Source organism: Ovis canadensis, chromosome 22 (genome assembly GCF_042477335.2).
Source record: "Ovis canadensis isolate MfBH-ARS-UI-01 breed Bighorn chromosome 22, ARS-UI_OviCan_v2, whole genome shotgun sequence".
In the NCBI taxonomy this organism is placed as follows: Eukaryota; Metazoa; Chordata; class Mammalia; order Artiodactyla; family Bovidae; genus Ovis; species Ovis canadensis.
The window spans coordinates 53855404-53880260 of NC_091266.1; the positions used below are offsets into that span (position 1 = coordinate 53855404).

The window sequence follows — 24857 nt, forward strand, 5'->3', positions numbered from 1 at the left end:
CAGGAAAGGCAAAGAATACCTAGCAAAGTTTTTAGAACATAGCAGTCACTCAATAAACAAGGTATTCACATTGTATCTATCAGGATACCATTAAAACAAAGAGAAGGTTCACCTCTATATAACTACAGACTTCATTACAGTTAGTCAAGGGCTCAGACACAAGTATAAGACCCAAGATTTCAACTTTGAGTCAGTCAGTCATCTCACGAACTAAGATCTGAGTAGTAATGCTTCCTACAGGTCGTAAGTTGGACCCCGGAGTAACCTTTACCAGAAACATCTAGGGCATCTTCACGCCACAGGAGCGGCAGGAGGCACAGCAGCACTGCTGGCCCTCTGCAAGGCCTCCGTCAGTCAGTCAGTCCAGTCGCTCAGTCGTGTCCAACTCTTTGCGACCCCATGGACTGCAGCACGCCAGGCCTCCCTGTCCATCACCAACTCACGGAGTCTACTCAAACTCGTGTCCACTGAGTCGGTATGCCATCCAACCATCTCATCCTCTGTCGTCCCCTTCTCCTCCCGCCTTCAATCTTTCCCAGGATCAAGGTCTTTTCAAATGAGTCAGCTCTTCGCATCAGGTGGCCAAAGTATTGGAATATCAACTTCAACATCAATCCTTCCAATGAATATTCAGGACTGATGGGGACAGGACTGATGATAAGGCCTCAGTGTGCTCCTAAGATGCCTCTGGCAGGACTCAGAATTTAGCTTAAGATATATCTCAGTACAGACAAACTTACTGATGGCAATTTGGTCACGGTGGAAAATCATCTAAGGCCAGTATCTGACAGGTTCCCATGAAGGCAATAAGTGACCGCTAACCAACAGTTTTGTTGCAGATGGCAAGGCAGTAGTACTCTAAGTATCTAAGAAACTTATGGGTACTAGGCTTAACATTAAGGATTAACCATCCGTACGTGTGCAGTAAAATCTCTTTTAATATGCCGATTAAAACTATTTAGGTCAAACTGTAACATAATGCATTTCTACAGACATTTTGCTACTGAATATTCAATCAGATAATACATTCAACTGTTAAACCTTAATATAAATGAAGTGTCCACTCAAGTTTGCTGTTCTATGATCAGATCTAAATATCTAGGGAAAAAATTAGGTAATCTCTCCACAAAGGAGGAAGAAAAAAAAGAATTAAGTGTTGTTACTTTTACATATAAATCACAGCCACTTAAACTATTTGAATCAAGTCAGAAAGAACCCCTGGAGAAGAAAATGGCAACCCACTCCAGTCTTCTTGCCTGGAAAATCCCATGGTTAAAGAAGCCTGGTGGGTTACAGTCCACGGGGTCACAAAAAAAAAAAAAAAAGATGGACACGACTTAGCAAATAAACAACAAAGTAAAACTAAGTTGGACTATCTCTTCAGAACAATCTAGATTTGGGACCATTTTCCTTTTCAACCTGCTCTGTTTTCTTAGACAAATCATGCTGGGCTTCAGTTGTTTCATCTGTATAATGAGAATAATAGCTGGTGGGTATTAACCCATCCAACAGGGATCACATAAAGATCAAGAGAGAAAACTCGGTACCTGATACCAGGGGAACATTGGGTACCTCTACATTCCCACCACCAGCCACCTGACTCCCTCCCAGTCCAGGCAGCCAGCCTGTGATCTGTGTACCGGATCTTCATGTGAGAGCCTAGTAAGAAAAAGTATTCTTCTAAAAAAACAAGTTTGAAAATAGCTACACAGTACAACAGCAGCTTCCTCTCATAAACAAAAATCATCAAAGACCTTGTGCAGTTACTCTACAAATTATTAAACATACTTTTGGTTTTTCTTGCCAAAAAGTACCCATTAAGAATACATAAAACTACTCCCAAAGATGACTGCTAACCAATCAAATTGATGCAACTAAAGAATACTTAAGGCATTTATAATGAAATTAATGAGTAAAATTTATTCTAAAGAAATTCCCAAATAGATTCAACATTAATTATGTTGCGATTATAGAAGTTTTGTAAGACCCAGAACTGCTGCCAGAAACACAATTATAGCTGTATTTAATACAAGAACACTTTAAAACAGCTCTATATATTAGGAAGATTATATTTTAAAATACAAGCCTCTCTGCATTGTCAGGGAAGCAGGTAACAGCAGTGTTATAAATACACATCCTTGGTTGAGCAAGTTTCAATAGTCTGGAAGTGTTCCAAAAAAAAGAGGGGGGAAAGAAAAGAATAAAAAAGATGGATCACACAACAGACTTAAGAAGTTCGTTTTGTTTTACCATTCTTGAGAGTTGAGTAACTGAGGGAAAAGGGGACTAAAAAGGGTTGAGAAATAAAATAATGGAGCAGAAATCCATGCTGGTTTTGTCCAAACTGCATCAGGGATTTTCATGATCCTCTCTAAGTTTCTCAGGCAGTAGCTATCATCTGGTGGACTGACATTTATTCTTCACTTTTATCTTGGTGGCTCCAATGTGGACATCTTTTACTGTCTATTTACTCTGTTGGCTTCACAGTGGAGACTCTGGCATGATAGCCCAAGGGGGCATGGAAAACAGTGATCCCAAACCAAAGAATAAGTGTGAACCAGCTGGCATGCAATTAAGCTGAACTACCAAGAGAATACGAAATCATCTGGCTTCACTGAATCCTTCCTTTCCTCTTATGCTTACACTTACTAACAGAATATTAAGTGCTGGCAACATCCTGGGAGATACTAGCCTGGCCAGCATCAGTTTCCTTGTTCAGGAGATGCCATGACTTTCTTCGTCAGGTGTCACACATACAGAAGAACACTGCTGTTAAGAAAACCCAAACTTCTGAAACAGATCAGTGAGTATATATAAAAGGATTTATAGCAGTCTTCCCTTAAACAGAAATTTCTTTTTAAAATGGAGCTTATCATTTTTTTTCTAGAATACATCTAATATACAATGTGAAACAGAATACAAGCTCTTAAAACTGAGCTGTACAAAAGTCTTTGCACAAGGAATCCTAGTATCCTTTATTAAAGTTACTCCTCATGAATTCCAAACTTTAGACAAAGAATAACTTAGCCATACCTTGCCAATTATCAAGAAGCTACAATTTCATACACGTAGGGAAATAATACTCTAATACAGATAGACTGTAAAAAATACTCTCATAATTTCTACATTTTGGAAAGGCTAAAAGACTGAATTTTATAGCTTTAACTTCACTAAGAAACAATCTAGATATTCTAAAGTAAATACAGGATTCCTTGGTGGCTCAGAAGGTAAAGAATCTGCCTGCAATGCAGGAGACCCAGGTTCAATCCCTAGGTCAGAAAGATCCCCTGGACAAGGGAATGGCAACCCTTTCTTGCCTGGAAAATCCCATGGACAGAGAAACCTGGCAGGCTACAGTCCATGGAGTTGCAAAGAATCAGACATGACTGAGTGACTTACAGTATAGTTATGAGAAAACATAACAAATATTGTAAACAACTGAAGCTCAAAGACCACCTAATTCACAAGCACAACTTTAAAAGATATTTCTGATGAGAACCAGTATTCCACCATTTCTGGGAATTCCCAGGTGATCCAGAGGTTAGGACTCGGCGCTTTCACTGCAGGGGCCCAGGTCTGATCCCTGGTTAGGGAACTAAGAGCCTGCATGCATGCAGCGTGGCCGTAAAATAAAAAAAAAAAAAGTTTTTTTGAATTAATCATTTTTTCCCTCAAAATAACAATCTAGTCAGCAGTTAGGACTCTAAAGCAGGTGGGCCAGAGATGGCCTGGGGACCACTGCTGTCAGCATGAGCGTCCCACCTCATGCTTTGGAACAGGTTTGCTGCAGTCAAGAGCATCCTCTCCACAAGATCCCTCCTCCCAGCCCACCAGAATCACAGTGGTCAAGAGCGTAGCAATCATGTTAAAATGCTTATCAGCCTCTTGGATGGTGAAGCTGGAGAACTGAGAATGGTGGAATAAAGTCTGGGTTTTAGTTTCAGCTCTAACCAGTGATTTCCGTAAGAAATTTAGCATTTCTGTACCTGCTTGAACATTTGGGAAAAGGAGATTGCTCAACATCTCTAACTATTTGCAGTACAAGGTAATCCTGGTACCAATTCTCCAGTGTTCCACGGACTAGGTGACAAGAATTCTTGGCAAAGTTGGAATCAACGGTTCACAGGTAAAAACTCTGTTGTCAGTTCTTTAATGCATGTGCCCTCAATGAGGCACCCAATTTTAAACCCCAACGATCGGTTTAAAAATCAAGCCGTTTTTCACAAGAAATACTGATGAACCAGAAAACAGTAACGATCTCTACCTGCATAATAACAGTATACAGCAATGATCCTGTCCGTATATGCAAGACACAATATCCTTGGGCTTTAACCAGGAAGCCTCTGTACCTCCATTCTGGCCCAGAGCTCAATTTCCATGCTCCTGAAGTCTGTCAACATTCCCCTGGATAAATGTGTAAGTTACTCATTCATTCCAGCCTCTATCAAATATTAACACCATCTATAGACTGGCAACTGCCAAGCATGTGCCTAGAGACTCAGACTCTCCTCCAAGCTCCAGCCTCATTTTACCAATGGTCTACCCTACTCTGCTTACGGATACCACCCATGCACCAAAATGAACTTTGGATAGGCCTCGCTCTAAATCTTCTCCCCTGCAAAGCTTTCTCATCATTGTAATCAATGTGACTATTCACACCACTGCTTAAGTAAAACCCTGAATGGTTCTCTCCCATCCTCCTGAAATTCCAATCTCCCCACCACCTCACAACCGATCCAGAGGCAAATACCGTCCGTTCTACTTCTACAGTGCACCTCAGATCCAGCCTCTCGTCTACCTTCAGCAGCACCATTCTCACTCTTGCTCCCATCATCTCATGTATGGCTGAGTCTCTTAACTGTTCTCACCTGCCTTTGCTGCTCCAAGGTCCATCTTCAATGTAAGATGCAATCTTTTCACGTCACTCCCTTCACATAAATCCCTTGAATGGTTCTCAATTGCATTGTGACGAAAACCCAGTTCCTTAATGCATCCTTTAAGGTCCTGCACAGTTTGGGCTCTGCCTGCCTGCTTCTCCAGTTTTATCTGGGGCCATTTACCCTCCTCCTCGCTGACTCCATCCAGCCAAGCTGACCTTCTCACTGCTACTCACATGTCCATGATGGCTCTTCCTCCCCAGCAGGATCTTTACCCAGGTTATCACCTCTACACTAGTGAGCCTTACATAGATGGTTCCTTGCCATCCTTCGGTCTTAATGAGACAGGCCTTCCCAGACCACTCAGCTAATGTGGGGCCTCCATATTAATTTCTTCACAATACCCTGTTTCTTTTTTAACAGTTTTAAAAAATGATTTGTAACTATATATTTACTTGTTTATCTAGCATCCTGCACACATTAACTTCTTCACTGAATGAATTATTAAGGAGAAATACCTTAGGCAAGACTAATTACAAACTGTTCCCACTGGTGAATAGAAGATGCAATTAAAAAGATCTTACCTTTTCAACTTTTTTCCTTTTAACAGGGGGGTCAAATCTCTCATTGACTCCAAAATACTGGGTAAGCTCCTTCCACTGGGTTTCACTTGAAGACTGTTCACTGTAGAAAAACAGACAATAACTTATGTTTCACACAAAATGTACTCATTATTACATCTACCGTTTTTAATTCATTACTACAATTATATTACATCAACTACTTCTTAGGTTTCAGAGGTAATTCAACAATTTATAAAAGTTCTGCAATACTGTCTAGGACAGACAGATATTTTAAATTCCACCTACCTATGAGATTCTTCTTCATTCTTCAATTTACCTGAAAAGAATTCACAAAGTGTCAATACCTAAGAATTTGGTTATTTCAAAATGATGGTTATTAAAAATTGTTAAGTCCAACTGGTCACAATTTAACACTATTGACAATTAACCTGAATTAAAACACCTTTTCTGGAGCGTTTTCTTTTTTTCTTTTCGGATCTAGAAGCTGAAGTTTTCTGTTCAGAATGCTTTTTATGCAATTCTTGAAATTTCTACATAAAAGCAAAAAAAAAAAAGAGCAAATATGTCTTGAGGCATAGTATACATCTGAAAAATAACATGTTAATAAAAACTATATTCTTAACATTTATAGAAACACAAATATAATGAAAGTAGTTTAGTTCTTCTTAAGATACTCTATTATCTGAGACTTTTACAACCTGAATTATCTTCATTTATTTCCAAACAAGTCAATCTGATAATTTAGGGGTAAAAGTCAATGACTCATAGACTTTGCAACAAAGAGAATAAGACTGAAACTCCTTGTGTATTGTGTTAAGCAAAGTAGTTAATCCTACTGTTTTTTTTAATTCCTCTTTTTATGAAAAACAAAACAAAAATGAATGTAAGTACCTGAGTGACCGAATGAGTTGGCCACAGACCCAGAGAGTAATAAAACCATTCAGAATCAATCTTCCCTACCCATTACCACCAAGAACACACACATTCTGACCCTGGCAGAGACACATAGGCACAGACTTCAATAAGAACATATGAGAGAAAACCTACATTCCACATATTTAAGGGGATTCCAGAGGGACACTCTTCATATGCATTTATATTTGCTTCTGCTTCAGTGTTTGGTCCATCTGTAGGAATATCTATGATCTCTGTCTTTTTAAAGGTCCCATCTTCTTCACCCTCTTGTAAGTTAAGTTCAGAGCTCTCTAATGTGGTATCATCGTCAGAATTCAATTCAACATCACTTTCATTTAGGCCAGGAGGTAGCAGCCCACTCCACATCTTTTCTGCTCGAGGGAAAAAAAAAAAAATGAATTAAGATATATAAGGTAGACATGGAAAGAATTTTAAGACCATTAAAAGATATACCAGGAATCTAATAATTATAGCAATGGTTTGGGAAAAGTCCATTTATACTTTTTAAAAATTGGTATAAGGCAGGATACACTCTCCATATCAAAATAATTTAAATATTTTGCTTATATAAATTTTTTAGAAGTGTAAGATAGTTTAAGTAAGTCTGTTACGAGACACACCTACAGCTGAATGACTTAACGACAACAAAACCTTGATCCTCTAATACGTGAATAATTTTGTCCAAAAAAAAAGAGGAAATTCAGTAAAAGCATTCATAGTTCAAGAATGTTAAAAGCCTAACAATATATACTGCAGGTAATTTAAGAATTGTAAAACTATACTTCAAGCTGTAACAATTAGGAAATAAAAATAAAATTGGATTTCTCACCTGTATTTGAACATATAAAACTTCAGAGGACTTATTATCTATGGAGGAGGAAAACAATTACACAAAGGAAAATGTTTAAGCTGTAGGATGTCCCAGTTTTACACTTGACACTGCTTGTTAAAGTAATACTAAATAGAGCATAATCTTTACAAATTAACAAAATGTATAGCTTTTTAAAGTAAAAATACTGTATTCGGAAAACAAGTTCAGGGTGATTTTTATCATTAGTAATACAGCCCATTGGTAGAGAGAATCATTAACTATTGTTAAGTCTAATAAAAATAATTTTTAAAAATTGAAGTTGTAATCCTTTTCTAAAATTATAATTGAGTACATTTCATTCTTAATCTCCATGGCACAGTCTAGTTTAGTATACATAATAAGCCAAAACTAGTTCCTAGAATAGAGAAGCTAGTTCTGCTCATGATTTACCGTCAACTGAAGGAATAAAATGGAAGGGTGGAAATCTTTTTCCGCTATCTTTCTGTCCTCTATTGTGTTAAAACCACCAGCACTGTCTCTGAGACAAAGTATCACGGCATTTTGCATACTCTGAACAATGGATTCCTGATAACTTTTAAGGACCTCCTCCCAAATCCAAAGAATCAGCTCTCACTTCTCACAGTTTGGGTCCAGTCTCATCAGCTGCTGGCTCTCTGAAAAACATCCTCACCAAAACACTGTCACGGCTTTTTCAGAGGAAGATTTCTAACATCAAACTACTCTAACTGTAATTCTGAGGAAGTCATTTTTAACACCTCTGACCCTGTTTTTTCATCTGTAATACGGGGCTAATTACCCTGCACACAGGGTTATTCTCAGAATGAAATGAGGTAAGCTACTGAAACATTCTACACGGTGTTCAGGAGGTTCTGGGGACTTGATCAATGACCGGTTCTTTTTGCCGTTATCGTTTATTTCTGTGGCCATGTACTGCATTTTTATCATTTCTATTATGGGTGGCACCATCTATATAAGGTATTTTTCAAATTTCTAATGTTTGAGGTGCATTCACTTAGTAATTGATACAAGTCATTTAACTCCCTGATTTCCACAGTCTGACATGAACTTTCAATTAAAAATGTTGACGTTTGGTTTTCTGAATGGAGCAATAAAATCAGAAGCAAATTAGCAGAAAGATAACAGAACCTAAGCTTCAAGGCTCATCTTTTGCATAAGTTCTTCAAAAGCACTATACCTGATTTTGTATTTTGAATCTGTATTCCTTTTTCTAAAGAAGAGGACTCAAATCACATAAATTCCAAGCCCTATAAAACCTGCTATGTGTGTGCATGCCTAGTTGCTCAGTCACGTCCAACTCTGCAACCCCACGGACTGGAGCCCATCAGGCTCCTCTGTCCATGTGACTTTTGAGGCAGCTGGACTGCCTGAAGTTCAGACTTTTCTGGAGTGGGTTGCCATTTCCTCCTCCAGGGGGATCTTCCCCACCCAGGGATCAAACCCACCTCACCTTCACTGTAGGCAGATGCTTTTACCACTGAGCCACTGGGGAAACCTGAATCCATCCCTAAATCTGGACTGAGGATTTTAAAAGTTGGAGTGGAGGTAGTACTGAGATACTGTTAGCACAAAAGATATGACATATAACATGCCAATATAGAAAAACAGGTGTGGAGCTATTAATAAAAACATTTCTACTATTCCGCGAAGCAGGAGGAAGGCTGTGATAATCCACTCTACCAGGACTTTGCCACTGGCACATAATACACCTTCAGACTCACTATCCATTTCAGGACTTTAGGATGGTAACAAGTTTCAGAGTTAGCCTTCTCCTCCCTGTCCACAGCATCTTCTGCATGTCCACTGTGTGCCAGGCACTCTTCAAGACATAGAAACAGCAGTATACAGAATGGGCAAAAAAGCCTAACCTCATGGAACCAACATTCTTATACAAATGGCAAGCTTCTGTCCATCAGCAGCCAAGTACCACTCAGCCCAGACTTCAGCTGTGGCAGCTCAGATGGGCACAGTTCTTCCACTGGGCCACTGCTGCAGTATCTCCACAGGGTGAGTCTATGCTCTCTGGGCACCCCAAGAGGCTTCACCTTGGGAAGCAGGGCTCGTAGCTGAGGAGAGGGCATGCCTTTCTTCATAAGCCCTTAATCATTTTTGATCACTTTTGGACTTCCTCAACTCCATCTATGTTTAATAAGTTCTTGCTGCTGTGGCATTAAGAACTGTCCTCAGCAGGCTGTTGGCTAGTATATCTTCCTGTGTGTGCCCATGGTGGGGGAAAAACTAAAATAAATTTTAAAAAGTGGACTCTATGTCCAAATCCGTAAAAGAAGGCGAAGATCAAATAAGACGTGTTTCTGAACTTAATCCCTAAGTATCTTTGAAGCGATGTGCCATTCTCCTGTGACCGTGACATACACACACACACAAACAGCAGGACAACTTGGTGGCCGCTGACACACACACAGAGTCGACTGAGCAGCCTGCAAAGTGAGGCTGCCCACCTGAGCAGCAGCTCTGACTGCAAATCAGCCGATGTGGAGTGGCTGCTTTGTGACTTGTTTTGGGCTTAGGTTCAAAACCAGTGTCTTCCTAGTCAAAGCATATGCATGTTATTTACACACTTCCAGTTGTACTACAGTACCAGTTGGTCCCATTAGGCCCCCTGTTACTTTTGTTTGGGTTGCTCTGGATTCTGATTCTCTAGTTCTTTGAAGCATCTCTCATCTCATACCTTTCAGGGTGCATTCTTTCATTTTAAAGCAGAGAACCCTTCAAATGTGGGCATTGCTCAGCCATTCTCAAAAAACGTCACATACCAGAGACCAAGAAACAAGTGTTTTAGTGTAGATTATAGTTAAGTCTATATAACAGTCCATGTGTTGATATATTAACTTTCATGTTTTCAGCCTGTAAGTCAAATACTTTAACCATTTAGCCCCAAAGAAGATGTGAATCATTCAGAATCCCCCTATTCGCTGTGATTTTGAAAATCAGCTTCTCCATTTCACATACTCTGTACCGCTGGAGTGAAGATTCTTCCCAATCCACAGTTACTATACAAAGAAAAATTCAGTGTATGCTATGCAGTCCAGGGTTGACATGATTTATGATGAACAAAAATATTTATGTCACATCCTAGTCTGAATGGCTGGGCTTTCTTTTGCCCTTGGAAACTAAGCGCAGCTACTGCTTAGCACACCTGGGCAGGTATGAGTGTATCTAGAAGAACATGACACAGCTCAGCAGTTCCTCACTAAGGGTTTTTCAAAGTTTTATGAAGACAGTAATGGAGATTTTTAAGCTAATTTCAATACTCAAATAGCCCAACATATTTCATTTTCCCTCAAACAATATCATGCACCTTTAGGTTAGGAAACTAAAATTCAATGAAACATTATTCTTCACCACATTTTCATTCATCTGATTGGTAGCTAAAGGCCTGAGTTTTACTAAAAAGGAAAAAACACAAATTAATGGGTATAGTTTAGTAGACGCAATATTTCAAAATACAGCATCCATGGAGATATCAAATTACAATAAATGGGATTCTAGGTTGTGAAAGGATTGGGAGCCAGTGTTAGAGCAGGGGAAAAAAACAGTTTTAGAAGTCAGAAGATGGGTTTCTAGTCCTGAACAACATAACTGTGGAAAAGCCACTGCATCTGTCTGGGTCTTCACCCTTAACCTAAACCATGAAGGGTGTGATCAAATCTCTGAGACGTCTTGAGGCTCTAATATGCCTTTTTATGGATCTCAATATTGTGTGTGCCCAAATGCCCAGAATCACTCATTCTTTGATGTAACACTCCATTCTCTCTCAGTCAGAACAATACTAATTAAACCCCAACACCCTAGAAGATAAGGTCTCTCTCCTAACCCAGCCACCACAGCCAAGCTTGCTAGTTTTCAGTGAGACCCTGCACTTCAGAGAAAATACCTAAAAGATGCTCTGGAGAAAGGGAAAGAGACCCCACTGTGACAGAAGAAACACAACCAAAAAGAAAAACAAACCAGGTCATCGCTATAAACGGCATACAAACAATGCGACAGGCACTGTTTACCCTTTACCCTCACAACGACCCTTCCACTAGGAATTATTATCTAAACCCCTTTTACAGATGCAGTAACCGACTCATCCAATGGTTGGTGATCCACCAATCTTAGAAAAATAGAACTCTGTAACTCAAAACTCTATAGAGTGCAGAGTTTAAGTAGTATTACATTCTTGGTGACAGAGATTTGAGAGTGGGTCTGAAGAATGTCCCCAGCCTGTAATTCTGTTAAAATTTGATCAAGAAGAAATTTTTTCTCACTTTTTAAGGGCAGAAAGCTATATAAAAATGTTATACCAAACTGAATACAGGCCTGGGTAATAATATCACATTTTCTGAAGTCCAGGTAACAGCTTATAATCAAAACTCAACCTAAGCAGTTTATGGGTAAATGTCCCCTGACGCTCATATTCCAGACTTCCAATTCCATTTTTACTGAATGAAGCTGCCTTATTTCCCAAATTTTGTATTCAAGTAGAAATAATCACAGAAAACTGAAAATCTCTGATCTGAACTTAAATCTCACAGAAATCGTAAACCACCGCCTACCAATCTGAAGATCCTGTTAAATAACTTACACAATAATCAGTTTTTGTGACTGGGCATTAATTACTTAACTGAAATACTTCTAAGCATGTTATCATCAACATTAATGCCCTGTTCACGTTTACGAAATAAATGTGCTCCGTTTTCTCAAAAAGGTACACAAAGTACAACAGAATCTCAGGCCTGACTTCGGATTTAAGTTACCAATCCGATTACCCAGATAAACTAGCAGGATTTTGCACGTATGCATATGTCAAAGCGAGTGTCTTGTTCAGCCTAGGGCTAGAAAACACTCCCCGAGAGTCAAGAAAGGTTCACAGGTAGCCAATAATACTTCGAGGTCCATTTTAAAATTGGATGTCTCCGTGAGAATACTTACAGGGTGCAAGACTGCAAGAGGGGCGGCTCTAGAAACGTACACCTTGCGCTGCACGGCTGAACCACACGGAACTCTGCAGGCTCTCCTGCAGCTGGGCCACACTCCGATGCCCAAATGGGAAAAATCCCCTCCCGGCACAGAACCAAGCTCCACAGATTCTGCTGTAGGATGTTTACCTTGCTGACTCTCCCATCAACTGCAGCTCGTTTCCGGGTACGGCAACTGTAAACAAGAGCCCGTTTCCCGGGTCGAAAGCCTTATCCTGTCTCACTCCGGCCGGGGTGGGACGCAGAACCCCTCTCCCACCAACAGAACGGGGACTCCGCCGCGACGCCGCGTCAGAGCAAGGCGGAGGCCGGTTCAGCCGACGCTCCCACGGGCCCGGTCAAAGGCTTTGCGGGCCTGACCAAAGGTTTTACGGCTCAGCCGAGAGGCTGTGAGGCCGCCCGCACTTGCTCTCTCGATCCTGGCACCCTGCCTTCCCTGGGTCCGTCTCCCTGGAACCCAAGAACCCGCCTCACAATCAGCCTTACTCACCAGTCCGGACGGAGCCGCCCGGCAGCCATCTTAAGACCTGCAAACATAGCGCCTTCTCATTGGCTCCGACATCTCTGCCAATGGGCTGGGGCCGTTCTGGCCTGGGTCGCCATGGTAACCGGTCGCGCTCGGTTCTCCTTTTAAATAAACGAAAAAGAGCGATTCGTTTCTTTCTGCTTCTTTTTCCCCCCCTCTGCTTTTCTCTCGGCATTTTCTCCTTTCTTCTAGACGTCTTAAAAACTTTTTTCTTTTTCCATCCCCTGCCGTATTCTGTGCCCTGTGGTGAGAAAAGTTCTTGGCATAAACCTTAAACTGAGTTCATTTCCCAAAGACCGAGACTCGCAGCAGAAGCTCTCTAGATCCTTCTGGGAACGTTTCCATTCATTCAAACTTCCCCCCGTTGGCTTCGTTACTTTCCCACCCCCTGCCCATACATAGTTTTTTGAGCAGGCACCGTGCCAGCCTCTGTTGAGAGCAAAATGGTCTCTACTCCTGCTCTCGTGGCGCTTAGCATCTGCTGATGGTGGCAGCTGCTGCTGATGGTGGCAGCTGCTACAGACTGGCTCTGTGGCCTTGGCCAAAAGCTCATTGAGTTCCTTTTCCCTGGCAGCCACTGACTTAGGCTCTGAGAAGGGGGTTGGGAGGAACATAGAAAATAAGCAAGCGGAAAAGAAATAACCAAAAAAAACCATGAGGAAAATAAAACAGCATAGGACCATGATGGGAGTGGGACTATTTTAGAAATGCTTTCATATTCTGAAATAATGTTCTGTAATAAAAATACATTTCTGTTTTCTAATGTTGTAAGGATCCTGTAACAAAACATATATAAACCCGTTAAGGCATTACCTGGCCCCCATTCATTTCCAGTCTTTCAGCTATTTGTTGTTATTGTCACTAACCTTATCAATAATGCCTTTGAAGCGTTCCAAAAATGTGTAGAAATTGCATATGGCACTCGATAACATGTCATGATTTAGTATAAACAGATGTTTAATTCTTAACTATCCGCTACCTAACCCCCATTGTTTTCCAGAAGATGTGCTAGGTGTATGGAGTAGTTTTCTATGCCCCCCAAATGATAGCAAAATCTGGATTGACAAGCTTGGGTCACAAAGACCCTTTCTTATATTCACATTCTCTGATTCTAAAATAGAAGCAGGGCTGAATGATTTAAGGATCTGTATGAAACTCTCCAGGGCAAGTGTGTCCAGCCTCTCAATAGTGTTTCCCCTGCATCCAGATACCTAAACAAGCAGTTAAAGAAACAGTGTGTCCCAAAATTCTGTTGCAGCTGTTACATTAAGCCTCCTAATTGCTATCTTAGTCTGCTGGAGTTGCCATAATAAAATATTACAAATTAAGTAGTTTTGTTGTTATTTAGTCACTAAGTCCTGTCTGACTCTTTTGTGACCCCATGGATTGTAGCCTGCCAGACTCCTCTGTCCATGGGATGTTCCAGGCAAGGATCCTGGAGTGGGTTGCCATTTCTTTCTCCAGGGGATCTTCCTGACCCAGAGATGGAAACCTCATCTCCTTCATTGGCAGGTGGATTCTTTACAAGTGAGCCAACAGGGAAGCCTATATAGCTTACACAACAAAAATTTATATCTCATAGTTCTGGAGGTTGGGCCATCTCAGATCAAGGTGCTAGCAAAGTAGATTTCATTCTGAGACCTCTTCTCTTGGCTTGGAGGCAGCATTCATCTTGCTGTGTGCTCATAAAATCTCTGTGCACTGTGTGAGGAGAGGAAAAGGGAGAAAAAAAGCTCTCTGGTGTTTCTTCTTAAGAAGACACTAATCCTATTGGATCAGGGCCCTACCCTTGTGACCTCATTTGACCTTAATCAGTTCTTTAACCACCCCATCTCCAAATACAGCCACCCAGAGTTTAGCATTTTAGTGTTTGAATTTTAGGAGTACAGGAACAATCAATCCATAACAAATGCTGAGAGGGAAGAACTGGGACAAAGGATAGGAAGGAAGTATTGTCGGCCTGTTTAAGAACTGTCTGGATTATTTCTATATAAATTATATCACAGAATAGTCATTATTTACTGAATATAAATCTGCAAAGGATAAATGGGGAATATAAGTACTCCAAAGACTTATAACCACCAGATTTCATATCAAAGATTTTTGGAAAGTCCTACTCCCAAAATACATAGTTTAGAATGTTCTCAATGTTAATTTGAGAATGCTCAAATATCTGATTAACTTACTCTTGTGACATTATTGGATTTCTATAATACATGTAAATAGCTCAGACTTTTCTTCTGGTTTTGGTTGTAAGACTTTCAGTCTCTGAATATTATTATTTTGCCAGTTTTCTAAAGGAGATGTCAGTCATTTGATTTATTTTAATCAATAAATTTACCTTCCCTCCAACAAATTCCTGCTTTGGAAACCTGCCAAACCATGCATTTTGTGAATGAAATACTTGTTTTTGTGAGATTTCTAGGAAATATAGAATTATTGAATTCCTTTGACTAAATCATATTAAATGTGATTCAGCTAGATAATTGTGCTTGAACTGTGTTACATCTGGCACTAATTTCAAACATGTAAGTTTCATTTAAATTTTCAAACATCTTAAAAATCATAAAGGAATTTTTCTTTGCTAAGAAATATTATAGTTTATGAATTGTTTTTCCTTCTATTTAGTAATATTTGGAGAAGGAAATGGCAACCCACTCCAGTATCCTTGCCTGAAAAATCTCATGGACAGAGGAGCCTGGTGGGCTGCAGTCCATGGGGTCGCAAAGAGTCGGGCATGAACGAGCAACTAACACTTACTTACTTACTTATCCTAAGCATAGAGATTACAAGTCACACTCATGTTATGAAAGATTAATTGTGGAGGTCTTTTTTTGGTAGCTGCTAAATCTCTGATGAAAATTTTCCCCAATATATTGAAGTCCCTTAAATATGTCTCAGCTGGAAAAAATAAATGCAACTTTGTTGAATATTTGATAAATGTACTTCTTGCTGAAACTGAGAAAGAGGACAGTTCCTTCCATCTGTATAAAATGCCTTACTTTCTGCATTGAAGAAAAATTAGGCTAATGACTTATGCAGAAAAATAGAATCAAGGGAGTTCTGAACTTAGATATTGTATGACAATTTCTCTGTCTGGATTTTTTAAACTTGCAAATTGAAGCATCTCTAGGTAATGTTAATCTTCCAAGAATATATTGAACAACTAACACTATGACATTAGCAACAGTTGACATTTGAGGAAAGGAAATTTCTGTAATATAGAATGTTGCCAAAGAAAAGTACTGTTTCTTTATTCATCATGCCTTACTTTTAGATTCTTTTGGTCCAACTGGTTGTACATAGGAAGATAGGAGAGGAAACATTTCTGGATGCTTGCTATTATGTAACTAATGTCATAGAAACCCAAGAGGTGGTTATTATTGTATCCACTTGACAGACAAAAGAAATTAAGGCTTCAAGAGTTTAAGAAACTGATCTAATGTCACAAATATAGTCATAGGTCACAATCAGTTCAGTTCAGTTCAGTTCAGTCACTCAGTCGAGTCCGACTCTTTGCAACCCCATGAACCACAGCACGTCAGGCCTCCCTGTCCATCACCAACTCCTGGAGTCTACCCAAACCCATGTCCATTGAGTTGGTGATGCCATCCAACCATCTCATCCTCTGTCGTCCCCTTCTCCTCCTGTCTTCAATCCTTCCCAGCATCAGGGTCTTTTCAAGTGAGTCAGCTCTTCGCATGAGGTGGCCAAAGTATTGGATTTTCCGCTTCAGCATCAGTCCTTCCAATGAACACCCAAGACTGATCTCCTTTAGGATGGCTGGTTGGATCTCCATGCAGTCCAAGGGACTCTCAAGAGTCTTCTCCAACACCATAGTTCAAAAGCATCAATTCTTTGGCACTCAGCTTTCTTCACAGTCCAACTCTCACATCCATACATGACCACTGGAAAACCCATAGCCTTGACTAGATGGACCTTTGTTGGCAAAGTAATGTCTCTGCTTTTCAATATGCTACCTAGGTTGGTTATAAATTTCCTTCCAAGGAGTAAGTGTCTTTTAATTTCATGGCTGCAATCACCATCTGCAGTGATTTTGGAGCCCCCCAAAATAAAGTCTGACACTGTTTCCACTGTTTCCCCATCTATTTCCCATGAAGTGATGGGACCAGATGCCATGATCTTAGTTTTCTGAATGTTGAGCTTTAAGTCAACTTTTCACTCTCTTTTTTCACTTTCATCAGAGACTCTTTAGTTCTTCTTTGCTTTCTGCCATAAGTGTGGTGTTATCCGCATATCTGAGGTTATTGATATTTCTCCCAGCAATCTTGATTCCAGCTTGTGCTTCTTCCAGCCCAGCGTTTCTCATGATGTACTCTGCATATAAGTTAAATAAGCAGGGTGACAATATACAGCCTTGACGTACTCCTTTTCCTATTTGGAACCAGTCTATTGTTGTATGTCCAGTTCTAACTGTTGCTTCCTGACCTGCATACAGGTTTCTAAAGAGGCACAATAATAACATGCAAAACTAAGATTGGAAAGTTTCGCCGGACTCTGAAGTTCCTGCTCTTTCCACTGTTGCACACTGCCCCTTTCACAGTGAAGTTCCTGGTAAATCCCAACACAGCGCAGTCAATAAAGCATAGACATCATTACTACCCAGTGGGATGTGTACTGGGTGGGAACTCATGGAAAGATGGGCTTTAGGAGCAAAATGTGTCTTCTCTCTACATCTTTCTCGGTAGGTAGTGAGTGATCAAATCCCATCCTATTATCAAATCCCATCCTATTCAACAATTCATTGATTGCTGCATTGAAATCTATGTTATTCTCCCTTTTCCTAATACCTTCATCTTTCAAAACAGCCCATTGTCTGCTTAATCTCTCTAAATGAAGAAACACATGTAAAGCTTTTAACATTCATCTTGGAATGTAGTTAATAGTCAGTAAACACCAGTTTCCTCCCTTTACATGTAAAAACTAGGGAGTATGTGTGTGCATGTTTGAGGGGAGGGGAAGTGAATAGGCAGAGCACAGAGGATTTTTAGAGCAGAGAAAATACGCTATATGACACCATAATGATACCATAAGCATTCATGCAAACTCATAGAGTGTACCACACCAACAGCAAACTGTCATGTAAACTACGGACTTTGGGTGATTATGATATATCACTATGGGTTCATCAGTGGTAACAAATGTAACATGCTGGTGGGGAATATCTGTCATGGCATGGGGGGAGGGCAATTCCTATATGGAAGAATCTCTGTACCTTGCTTCAATTTTGCTGTGAACGTAAAACTGCTCTGAAAATACTGTTTAAAAATCATCAGAGAATAAGATTACTCGTGAAAACTACATGAAATCCAAAGTTTAGTGACCATAAAGTTCTATGGGAACACATACACAAGAAAACCAAGTATATAAATGTTGACAGATTTTGCCAGATTAATCTGTCAGCATCTTTCTGGTCCTAACTTTGGACCTAATGCTTAGCATTTTGCTAAGGCTTGAAGAGAATACAAATGAAGTATGTAAACTGTCCTGTCAAGAAGTCTTTAGTGCAAGAATTGTAATGTAGTTTTAAATGACGCATTTTGTACCTTAATTATTAAAATTATGAGGTCCATAACATAAATAGAAATTACACAAGTCCCAAAGAGGAATTTTTTTGACTGCTTTGTATAATGTGTGGGATCCTAGTTCCTCGACCAGGGATCAAACTCGGGACCACTGGAGTGGAAGCACAGAGTCTTAACCATAGGACCACAGGGAAGACCCGCAGAATGGAATTTGGCACGTGCTATCTCTTTTTCCTGGAAGGCTTGTCTCTTTATAGCTGGTGAGCTCAGAACCTATATCAAAATATTATCTCCTCAGTTAAATCTTTTCTGACATACAGTTCATGGCTTTCTTTTCTGTGCCTTTATAATAACTGATGCACAGCACAGCTAGGGCTTTATCACACTGAAATGCAACCAGTGGTCATAGCTGAGTCCAACCTTGATGAACTGTGAGCTCCTTTGAAGGCAAAGCGCTTGTCCTGGCACAGATATCCAGTAAGTGTTTGTGGAGAAGACAGATGGATGATGGAAGTGATGTCAAGGCATGAGATGAAGAGAAGCAGGGAAGGTGTGAAACCAATCTAGAATGGTAAGAATGCTGTGGTTTAGGTCAGACACAAGAAACCAACTTGGGTCAGCGTCTTAGGGGACTCCCCTAAGGCAAACACAATTTCTACCTTGATACAGAGGAGGGAATCAATGGATTCTGATCAAGGGAATAATTAGAAGAAGCAGGTACTCCAACGAGATTAATATTATAGTCTTGGGAATAAGAAAGATGATTTTGGAAGTAGGTGAGCCAACAAGAAAGAGGTCTAGCTAGAAGACCATCGTGGGATAAATGATAAGCATCTGGATAACAGTAATGGTAATGAGATAAGAAATCTGATCGTCAAGGGTAGTTCATTCATTTATTCCCTTTCATTCTCGTGTTCATGCTTTTGCTCTTTTACTGCTCTCTCCTTTCTACCCATCCCTATTCTGCATTCAGTTTTATGAATTCAACACAGTCTTCGAGGATCCCTTTCATTAAGGAGCTCCCGTAGTCAAATCTGACTTTGAAATAACCTGCTCAAGCAAACATACTTGGTGTATGCCACCTCTCACCTCCCTTCCACCTTCAGTACCTCATCCTCAGTTTATTCCAAGAAATAGCGAAACTGTCCCAGGTAAGCAGTGGTCATGTAGGTGGCCTGCTTGGAGGCTGGCCAACACATATTCTCTAGTGCAGAGAATGGAAAAAGGATGCTCTGTCTCCCCTTCAATCTTTACAGTTCACAAGATGGAAATTCCAGCTAATCTTTTACTCATAGACACAGGTACCCCATTTGGAAACTTCTTTTCCAGTTTTAACCCAGTAATATTGGTGTCTTATTCTCCATCATCTTTTTTGTGATGCATAAAACACCACTACCCACCACACTCATCCTGACTGCCAAGCAAAAGGTGATGATGTGCTGGTGAGAAAAAAGAAAGCTGGAAGTTTAAAGTGTGGGAACTAATTACGGAACTAGCTTCTCACCTTGGGTGTGTCGAAAAGAGTCTTTCAGAAAGCTCTCCAGAGTTTCCATCATTCAGAGTAAGCAAGAATCATTTCTTATTCAGTATTATTGTTTATTTTGTTTGGTTTTTATTGCCATGTGGCTTCATTTTCTATGGCCTGGGAACTGAATTGGCATTTAGGATATTGTCTGTCTCTAGTGAAATCGCTTTTCTGAACTTCTTGTAACTATTTGGAAACAAACACTTGAAACCATGTATTTGCTAAATTGAGGCCATCCTGAGTGATCTGTCTCATACAATTTTACCCTTGTTAGCTTTTAACTTGGACATTTTTTTTAATTACTTTCTATCATTAAACTGTGGGTAAATTTACTTATTTAATTCCAGTTAAGAAAAGCTCATTTTCAACAAGGATCTACCGTATAGCACAGGAAACTCGACTCAAAACATTTGGCGGACTTCTCTGGTGGCACGGTGGATAGGAATCCGCCTGCCAATGCAGGGGACACAGGTTCAAGCCCTGGTCCGAGAAGACTCCGCATGCCACAGAGCAACTAAGCCCATGTGCCGCAACCACTGGGCCACACTCTAGAGCCTGCGCACACAAGTGCTGAGCCAAGTGCTGCAATCACTGAAGTTTGCGTGCCTAGAGCCTGCGCCCGGCAACCAAAGAAGCCGCCACAGTGAGAAGCCTGAGCACTACAATGAAGAGTAACCCCTGCTCCCTGCAGCTAGAGAAAGCACGTGCAGAGCAATGAAGACCCAGCAGAGCCAAGAAGAAATACATTAAAAAAAAATATTTTGTAATAACCTGTAAGGGAAAGGAATCCGAAAAAAAAGAATACATAGAAAGATGTATAGAGATAGATATATCTCTGAATCACTGTGCTGTATCCCTGAAACTGACAGAACACTATAAATCAACTATACTTGAATCAAAAAGAAAGGAAAGCACATTTTACTCCATGGTTATGTTCTCAGCCCATCCAACCAAATCAGTAACTGAGTCACACAGACTCTGCCATCCTGCCTTCCAGCTCTGAGCCTGACCATCCCCAGAGCAGTGTCTTCCCTCTTTCCAAGTGCATTTCCTAGGTCCCTTTCTAGAATTTCATTTAAACTTATATATTGGCTTTTTATTTTTACCTCTTCATTTTATATTTTGGTGGTCACTCTAGGGGTTACAGTATTCATCCTTAACTATTCACAGATGACTTAAAGTTAGTATTTTAACAGTTCATGAAAAATATAGAAACCGTGGAGTTGTACAGGTACATCTGCTGTTCTGGACACAACCTCGATATTGTCACAGATGTTAGAGCTACACACATTGTGAATCCCACGATCCAGTGTTTGTTTTAAACCATAAATGTGTTTTAAAGGAATAAAGAGGTGGAATTTGTTTTTTACATATTTAGTATTTCTGATGCTCTTCACTCCATTTATGGATGTGAATTTATATCTGCTTTCATTTACTTTCATTCTGAAGAATTTCCTTTAGCGTGTTCTCTTAGAGTACATTTGCTAGCAATGGATTTTCTTAATTTTCTTCTACCTGAAAATATCATTCTTTTTCTAAGTCAAGTTCATTGAGGTAGAATTTAAGTTCAATAAAAATTACTCCTTACTGGTTTTTAAAGTATCTTTGATATTAATTCCTCATTTGAATGCTTTCTTCTCTGCAATCACCCTCTGTGTTTTTTCAGTCTTTTAACTTTATCGAGGCTTTCAATGGCTTTGTCAAAGATCTCTCTTGGTAAATGTCCCACTGCACTTGAAAATATGTGGGTTATTTTCAAATATCTTTTAATATTTATTTTAAACATAATTCTACAGTGATGAGGGAACAGACTCTGACTGCTTTCAATATCTTTAGACCGTGATATCTTTGCACCTTGCTTGATGTTCCTGGATATGTCCCACTGTCTCCTGGTTTATGTCTATGGGAACTTGAATTTGTGTCCTACTGTGGTGTGAAAATTGTATAAATCCTAATGGTGTAGAATTGGATCATAGTACTTTTTAGGTCTAGTATATCCTTCCACTTTTTTGTCTATTCATTCTATTAATTTTTGAGAGTTTGATATTGAAACTGCAACTAAAAACCATACTTTATCTACTTAAAAATAATTGTAATATACAGTGAAGCTACCAATATATGTAATTTTGTTCTGTATTTTCCAAGTCTCCTGTAAATGTGTTATCATACTGTCATAATTTAAAAAATAAAAAAAGAAAGGAAAAAAGATTTCTATTTCTATTACCCCTGATAGTGTACATTCTATGAAATCTGCAAATGCATATATTCATGTAACCAATTGATACTGCAATCGATACATGAAATTTTGCCATCTGCTCAAGTTCCCTCGTGCCTCTTTGAAGTTATTTCTTCCACCCACAGCTCTTGCAAACCACTGAGATGCTTTCTGTCCTCATGGTTTTGCCCTTTTCAGAATGAAGTTATACAAGTAAAATCTAGTTGCGTGTAGTCTTTTGAGTCTGGCCTTTCTCATGTAATGTAATGCATTTGAGGATCATTCATGTTGAATCCATCAGCAGTTTGTTCATTTTTACTGCCAGGTAGTATGCAGTTACGTAGCTAAAACACAGTTCATTTACCCATTCACCAGATGAAGCATATTTAAAATGGTTTTCATCTTTACCAATTCTGAATTACAAACAAAGAATACTGAAAACACTGATGTAGGTTTTTGTGTGAATGAAGGTTTCCATTCCCCTGGAGTCAATACCTAGGAGCGGGATTGCTGAGTTATATGGTAATTTGTGTTTAACTATATAAGTAGCCACCAACTGTTTTCCAAAGTGGTTGCACCACTGTTTAGTCTCATCAGCCATGGGTGAAAGCTTCCGTTGCTCCAAATTCTTGCCAGAGACACGAAAAAGAATTTTAGCCACTCAAATAAATGTCTAGAGTTCTCTCTTTATGGTAATAATTTTAATTTCCCTAATGTCTAATGAGGTCTGTGGTTGTGTCTTTATTTTCTTAAGTGTCTCTCAAAGCACAGAAATTTCCTCATGTGCTTATAAGATTGCTTCTTTACCTTTGGTTTTCAGCAGTTGGATTATAATGTTTCTAGATGCACATTTTAGATTTTATATGCTTTGCTAAGTGCTCACTGAACTTCTTGAACCAAAAAATTTATGTCTTTAAACAAATTTGGATAGTTTCAGCCATTATTTCTTCAAACACTTTTTCTATTCCCCTCTCTCATTCCATTTCTCAAATATTTGACGTTTTGATATTGATCTACAACACCCCGAGGCTCTGATCATTTATTACAAATGTTTTCCTCTGTTCTTCAGATTTTATGACTTATAATGATTAATCTTCAAGTTCTCTGAATCTCTTTTGTCATACTGCTGTTAAGCTATGTAGTAAATTTTTCATTATATGTATTTTGTTTCTCAGTTCCATCATTTCTATTCAGTTCTCTTTATGTAATTTATATATCTTGACTGAGATTTTCTAGTCTCCTCACTCATTATAGTATAGTACTCTCCTTTCAAGTCTTAGCATAACTATTTAAAAATTTTTATTTTTCAATTCCATCACTGGGGGCATTCCAGGTTAGTCTCCATTGACTTTTCTCTTTTTTTTTCCAAATGTTTCATATTTTCCCGTAGACAATGAAAAATTTTGGATTTCATCCTGGAAACTGTGAATGACACATTGTAGAAACACTAGATTCTCTTATGTTCCTCTAAAGAACATCGTTTTGTTGTTATTGTTGCTTTTGCTTCGTTTCAAAGCAGGCAGTTAACTGGCTAAGCTCAAAGTACAAGCTCTGTCTCCCTGTGATAGGTGACAGTTAAAATCTAAATTCAGTTATTTTAGTGTTAGCTGGGCTGCTAGGAATCTGTCCTTAACTTGCATAGTTCAAGGATCATCCAAAGAGTGTTGTTGTTGTTGCTGCTTAGTTGCTAAGTCACGTCTGACTCTTTTTTGCAACCCATGGACTGCAGCCACCAGGCTCCTCTGTCCATGGGATTTCCCACGCAAGAATACTGGAGTGGGTTGCCATTTTCTTCTCTGAGGGATCTTCCCAATCCAGGGATCGATCTCATGTCTCCTGCATTGGCAGGCAAGTTCTTTGCCACTGAGCCACCAGAGAAGCCCTGTCCAAAGATCAAGGCATAGTTTATAAATAGAATAGAGAGGGCTTACCCTCTCTTCTTTTTGAGACACCTTTTTACTTTTTAGCAGCTGTGATTGACCCAAACTCTTTCCCCAGTAAGACTGTATTTCCAATCTATTTCTAGCCTTTAAGCATAAAGCTGGCTATGACCTTCTCTCAGGCTAACTGGAAAACAATGATAAACTCATCCTATTGAGTCCGCTTCTTCTGGGTATCTGAACTCTCCAGTGTCTGACTACTTTCTTTCACTCTCCAATGTCCTCAAGAAATAATTTTGCTTCTTCCAGAGTCTAGAGTTGCCATCAGTAGAATGGTGGGCCACAGAGGACCTTACTTGGCCTTGGAAATGCAAGCATTTCTAATTCAGATAGGTGCGTATCTTCGTAAACATTCTTATGTTTTTCATGGAATCTTATTGCTGTTTGTTGTTGTTAGAGTCTATTCATTTTTTTATTATTATCTATTTATTTTACTTTACAATATTGTATTGGTCTTGCCATACTTCAACATGAATCCACCACAGGTTACAGTTTTTAAGATAAAGATTTAGGGGCTTCCCTGGTGACTCAGATGGTAAAGAATCCACCTGCAATGCAGGAGACTCAAGTTTGATACCTGAATCGGAAAGATTCCCTGGAGAAGGGAATGGCTACCCACTCCAGTATTCTTGCCTGGAGAATTCCATGGATAGAGGAGCCTGGTAGGCTACAGTCCACTGGGTCACAAAGAGCTGGACACGACTGAGAGACTAGCACTTTCACTTTACTACTTTTTATATTAAGCACCACTCTAAAATCACTGCTGCTGATGATTGCAGCCATGAAATTAAAAGACGCCTACTCCTTGGAAGGAAATTTATGACCAACCTAGATAGCATATTGAAAAGCAGAGACATTACTTTGCCAACAAAGGTCCGTCTAGTCAAGGCTATGGTT

General features: G+C 39.6%; 1 protein-coding gene across 6 annotated transcripts in view; it reads right to left on the reverse strand.

Moving 5' to 3' along the window:
• FAM204A (family with sequence similarity 204 member A) overlaps positions 1-12830 on the reverse strand; it is a 28694-nt gene extending 15864 nt beyond the window's left edge. The window contains exons 1-7 of one of the 6 annotated variants that reach the window (XM_069567676.1): positions 12699-12740; positions 12162-12383; positions 7206-7243; positions 6509-6747; positions 5904-5991; positions 5747-5777; positions 5462-5561 (exon numbers count right to left, since the gene is read on the reverse strand). In XM_069567676.1, the coding sequence (XP_069423777.1) occupies positions 5462-5561; positions 5747-5777; positions 5904-5991; positions 6509-6742 (453 nt within the window). In that variant the 5' untranslated portion in view covers positions 6743-6747; positions 7206-7243; positions 12162-12383; positions 12699-12740. The other 5 variants (XM_069567674.1, XM_069567679.1, XM_069567675.1 and 2 more) reach the window with 5 other exon arrangements.
• Between the last annotated feature and the right edge of the window lie 12027 nt (positions 12831-24857).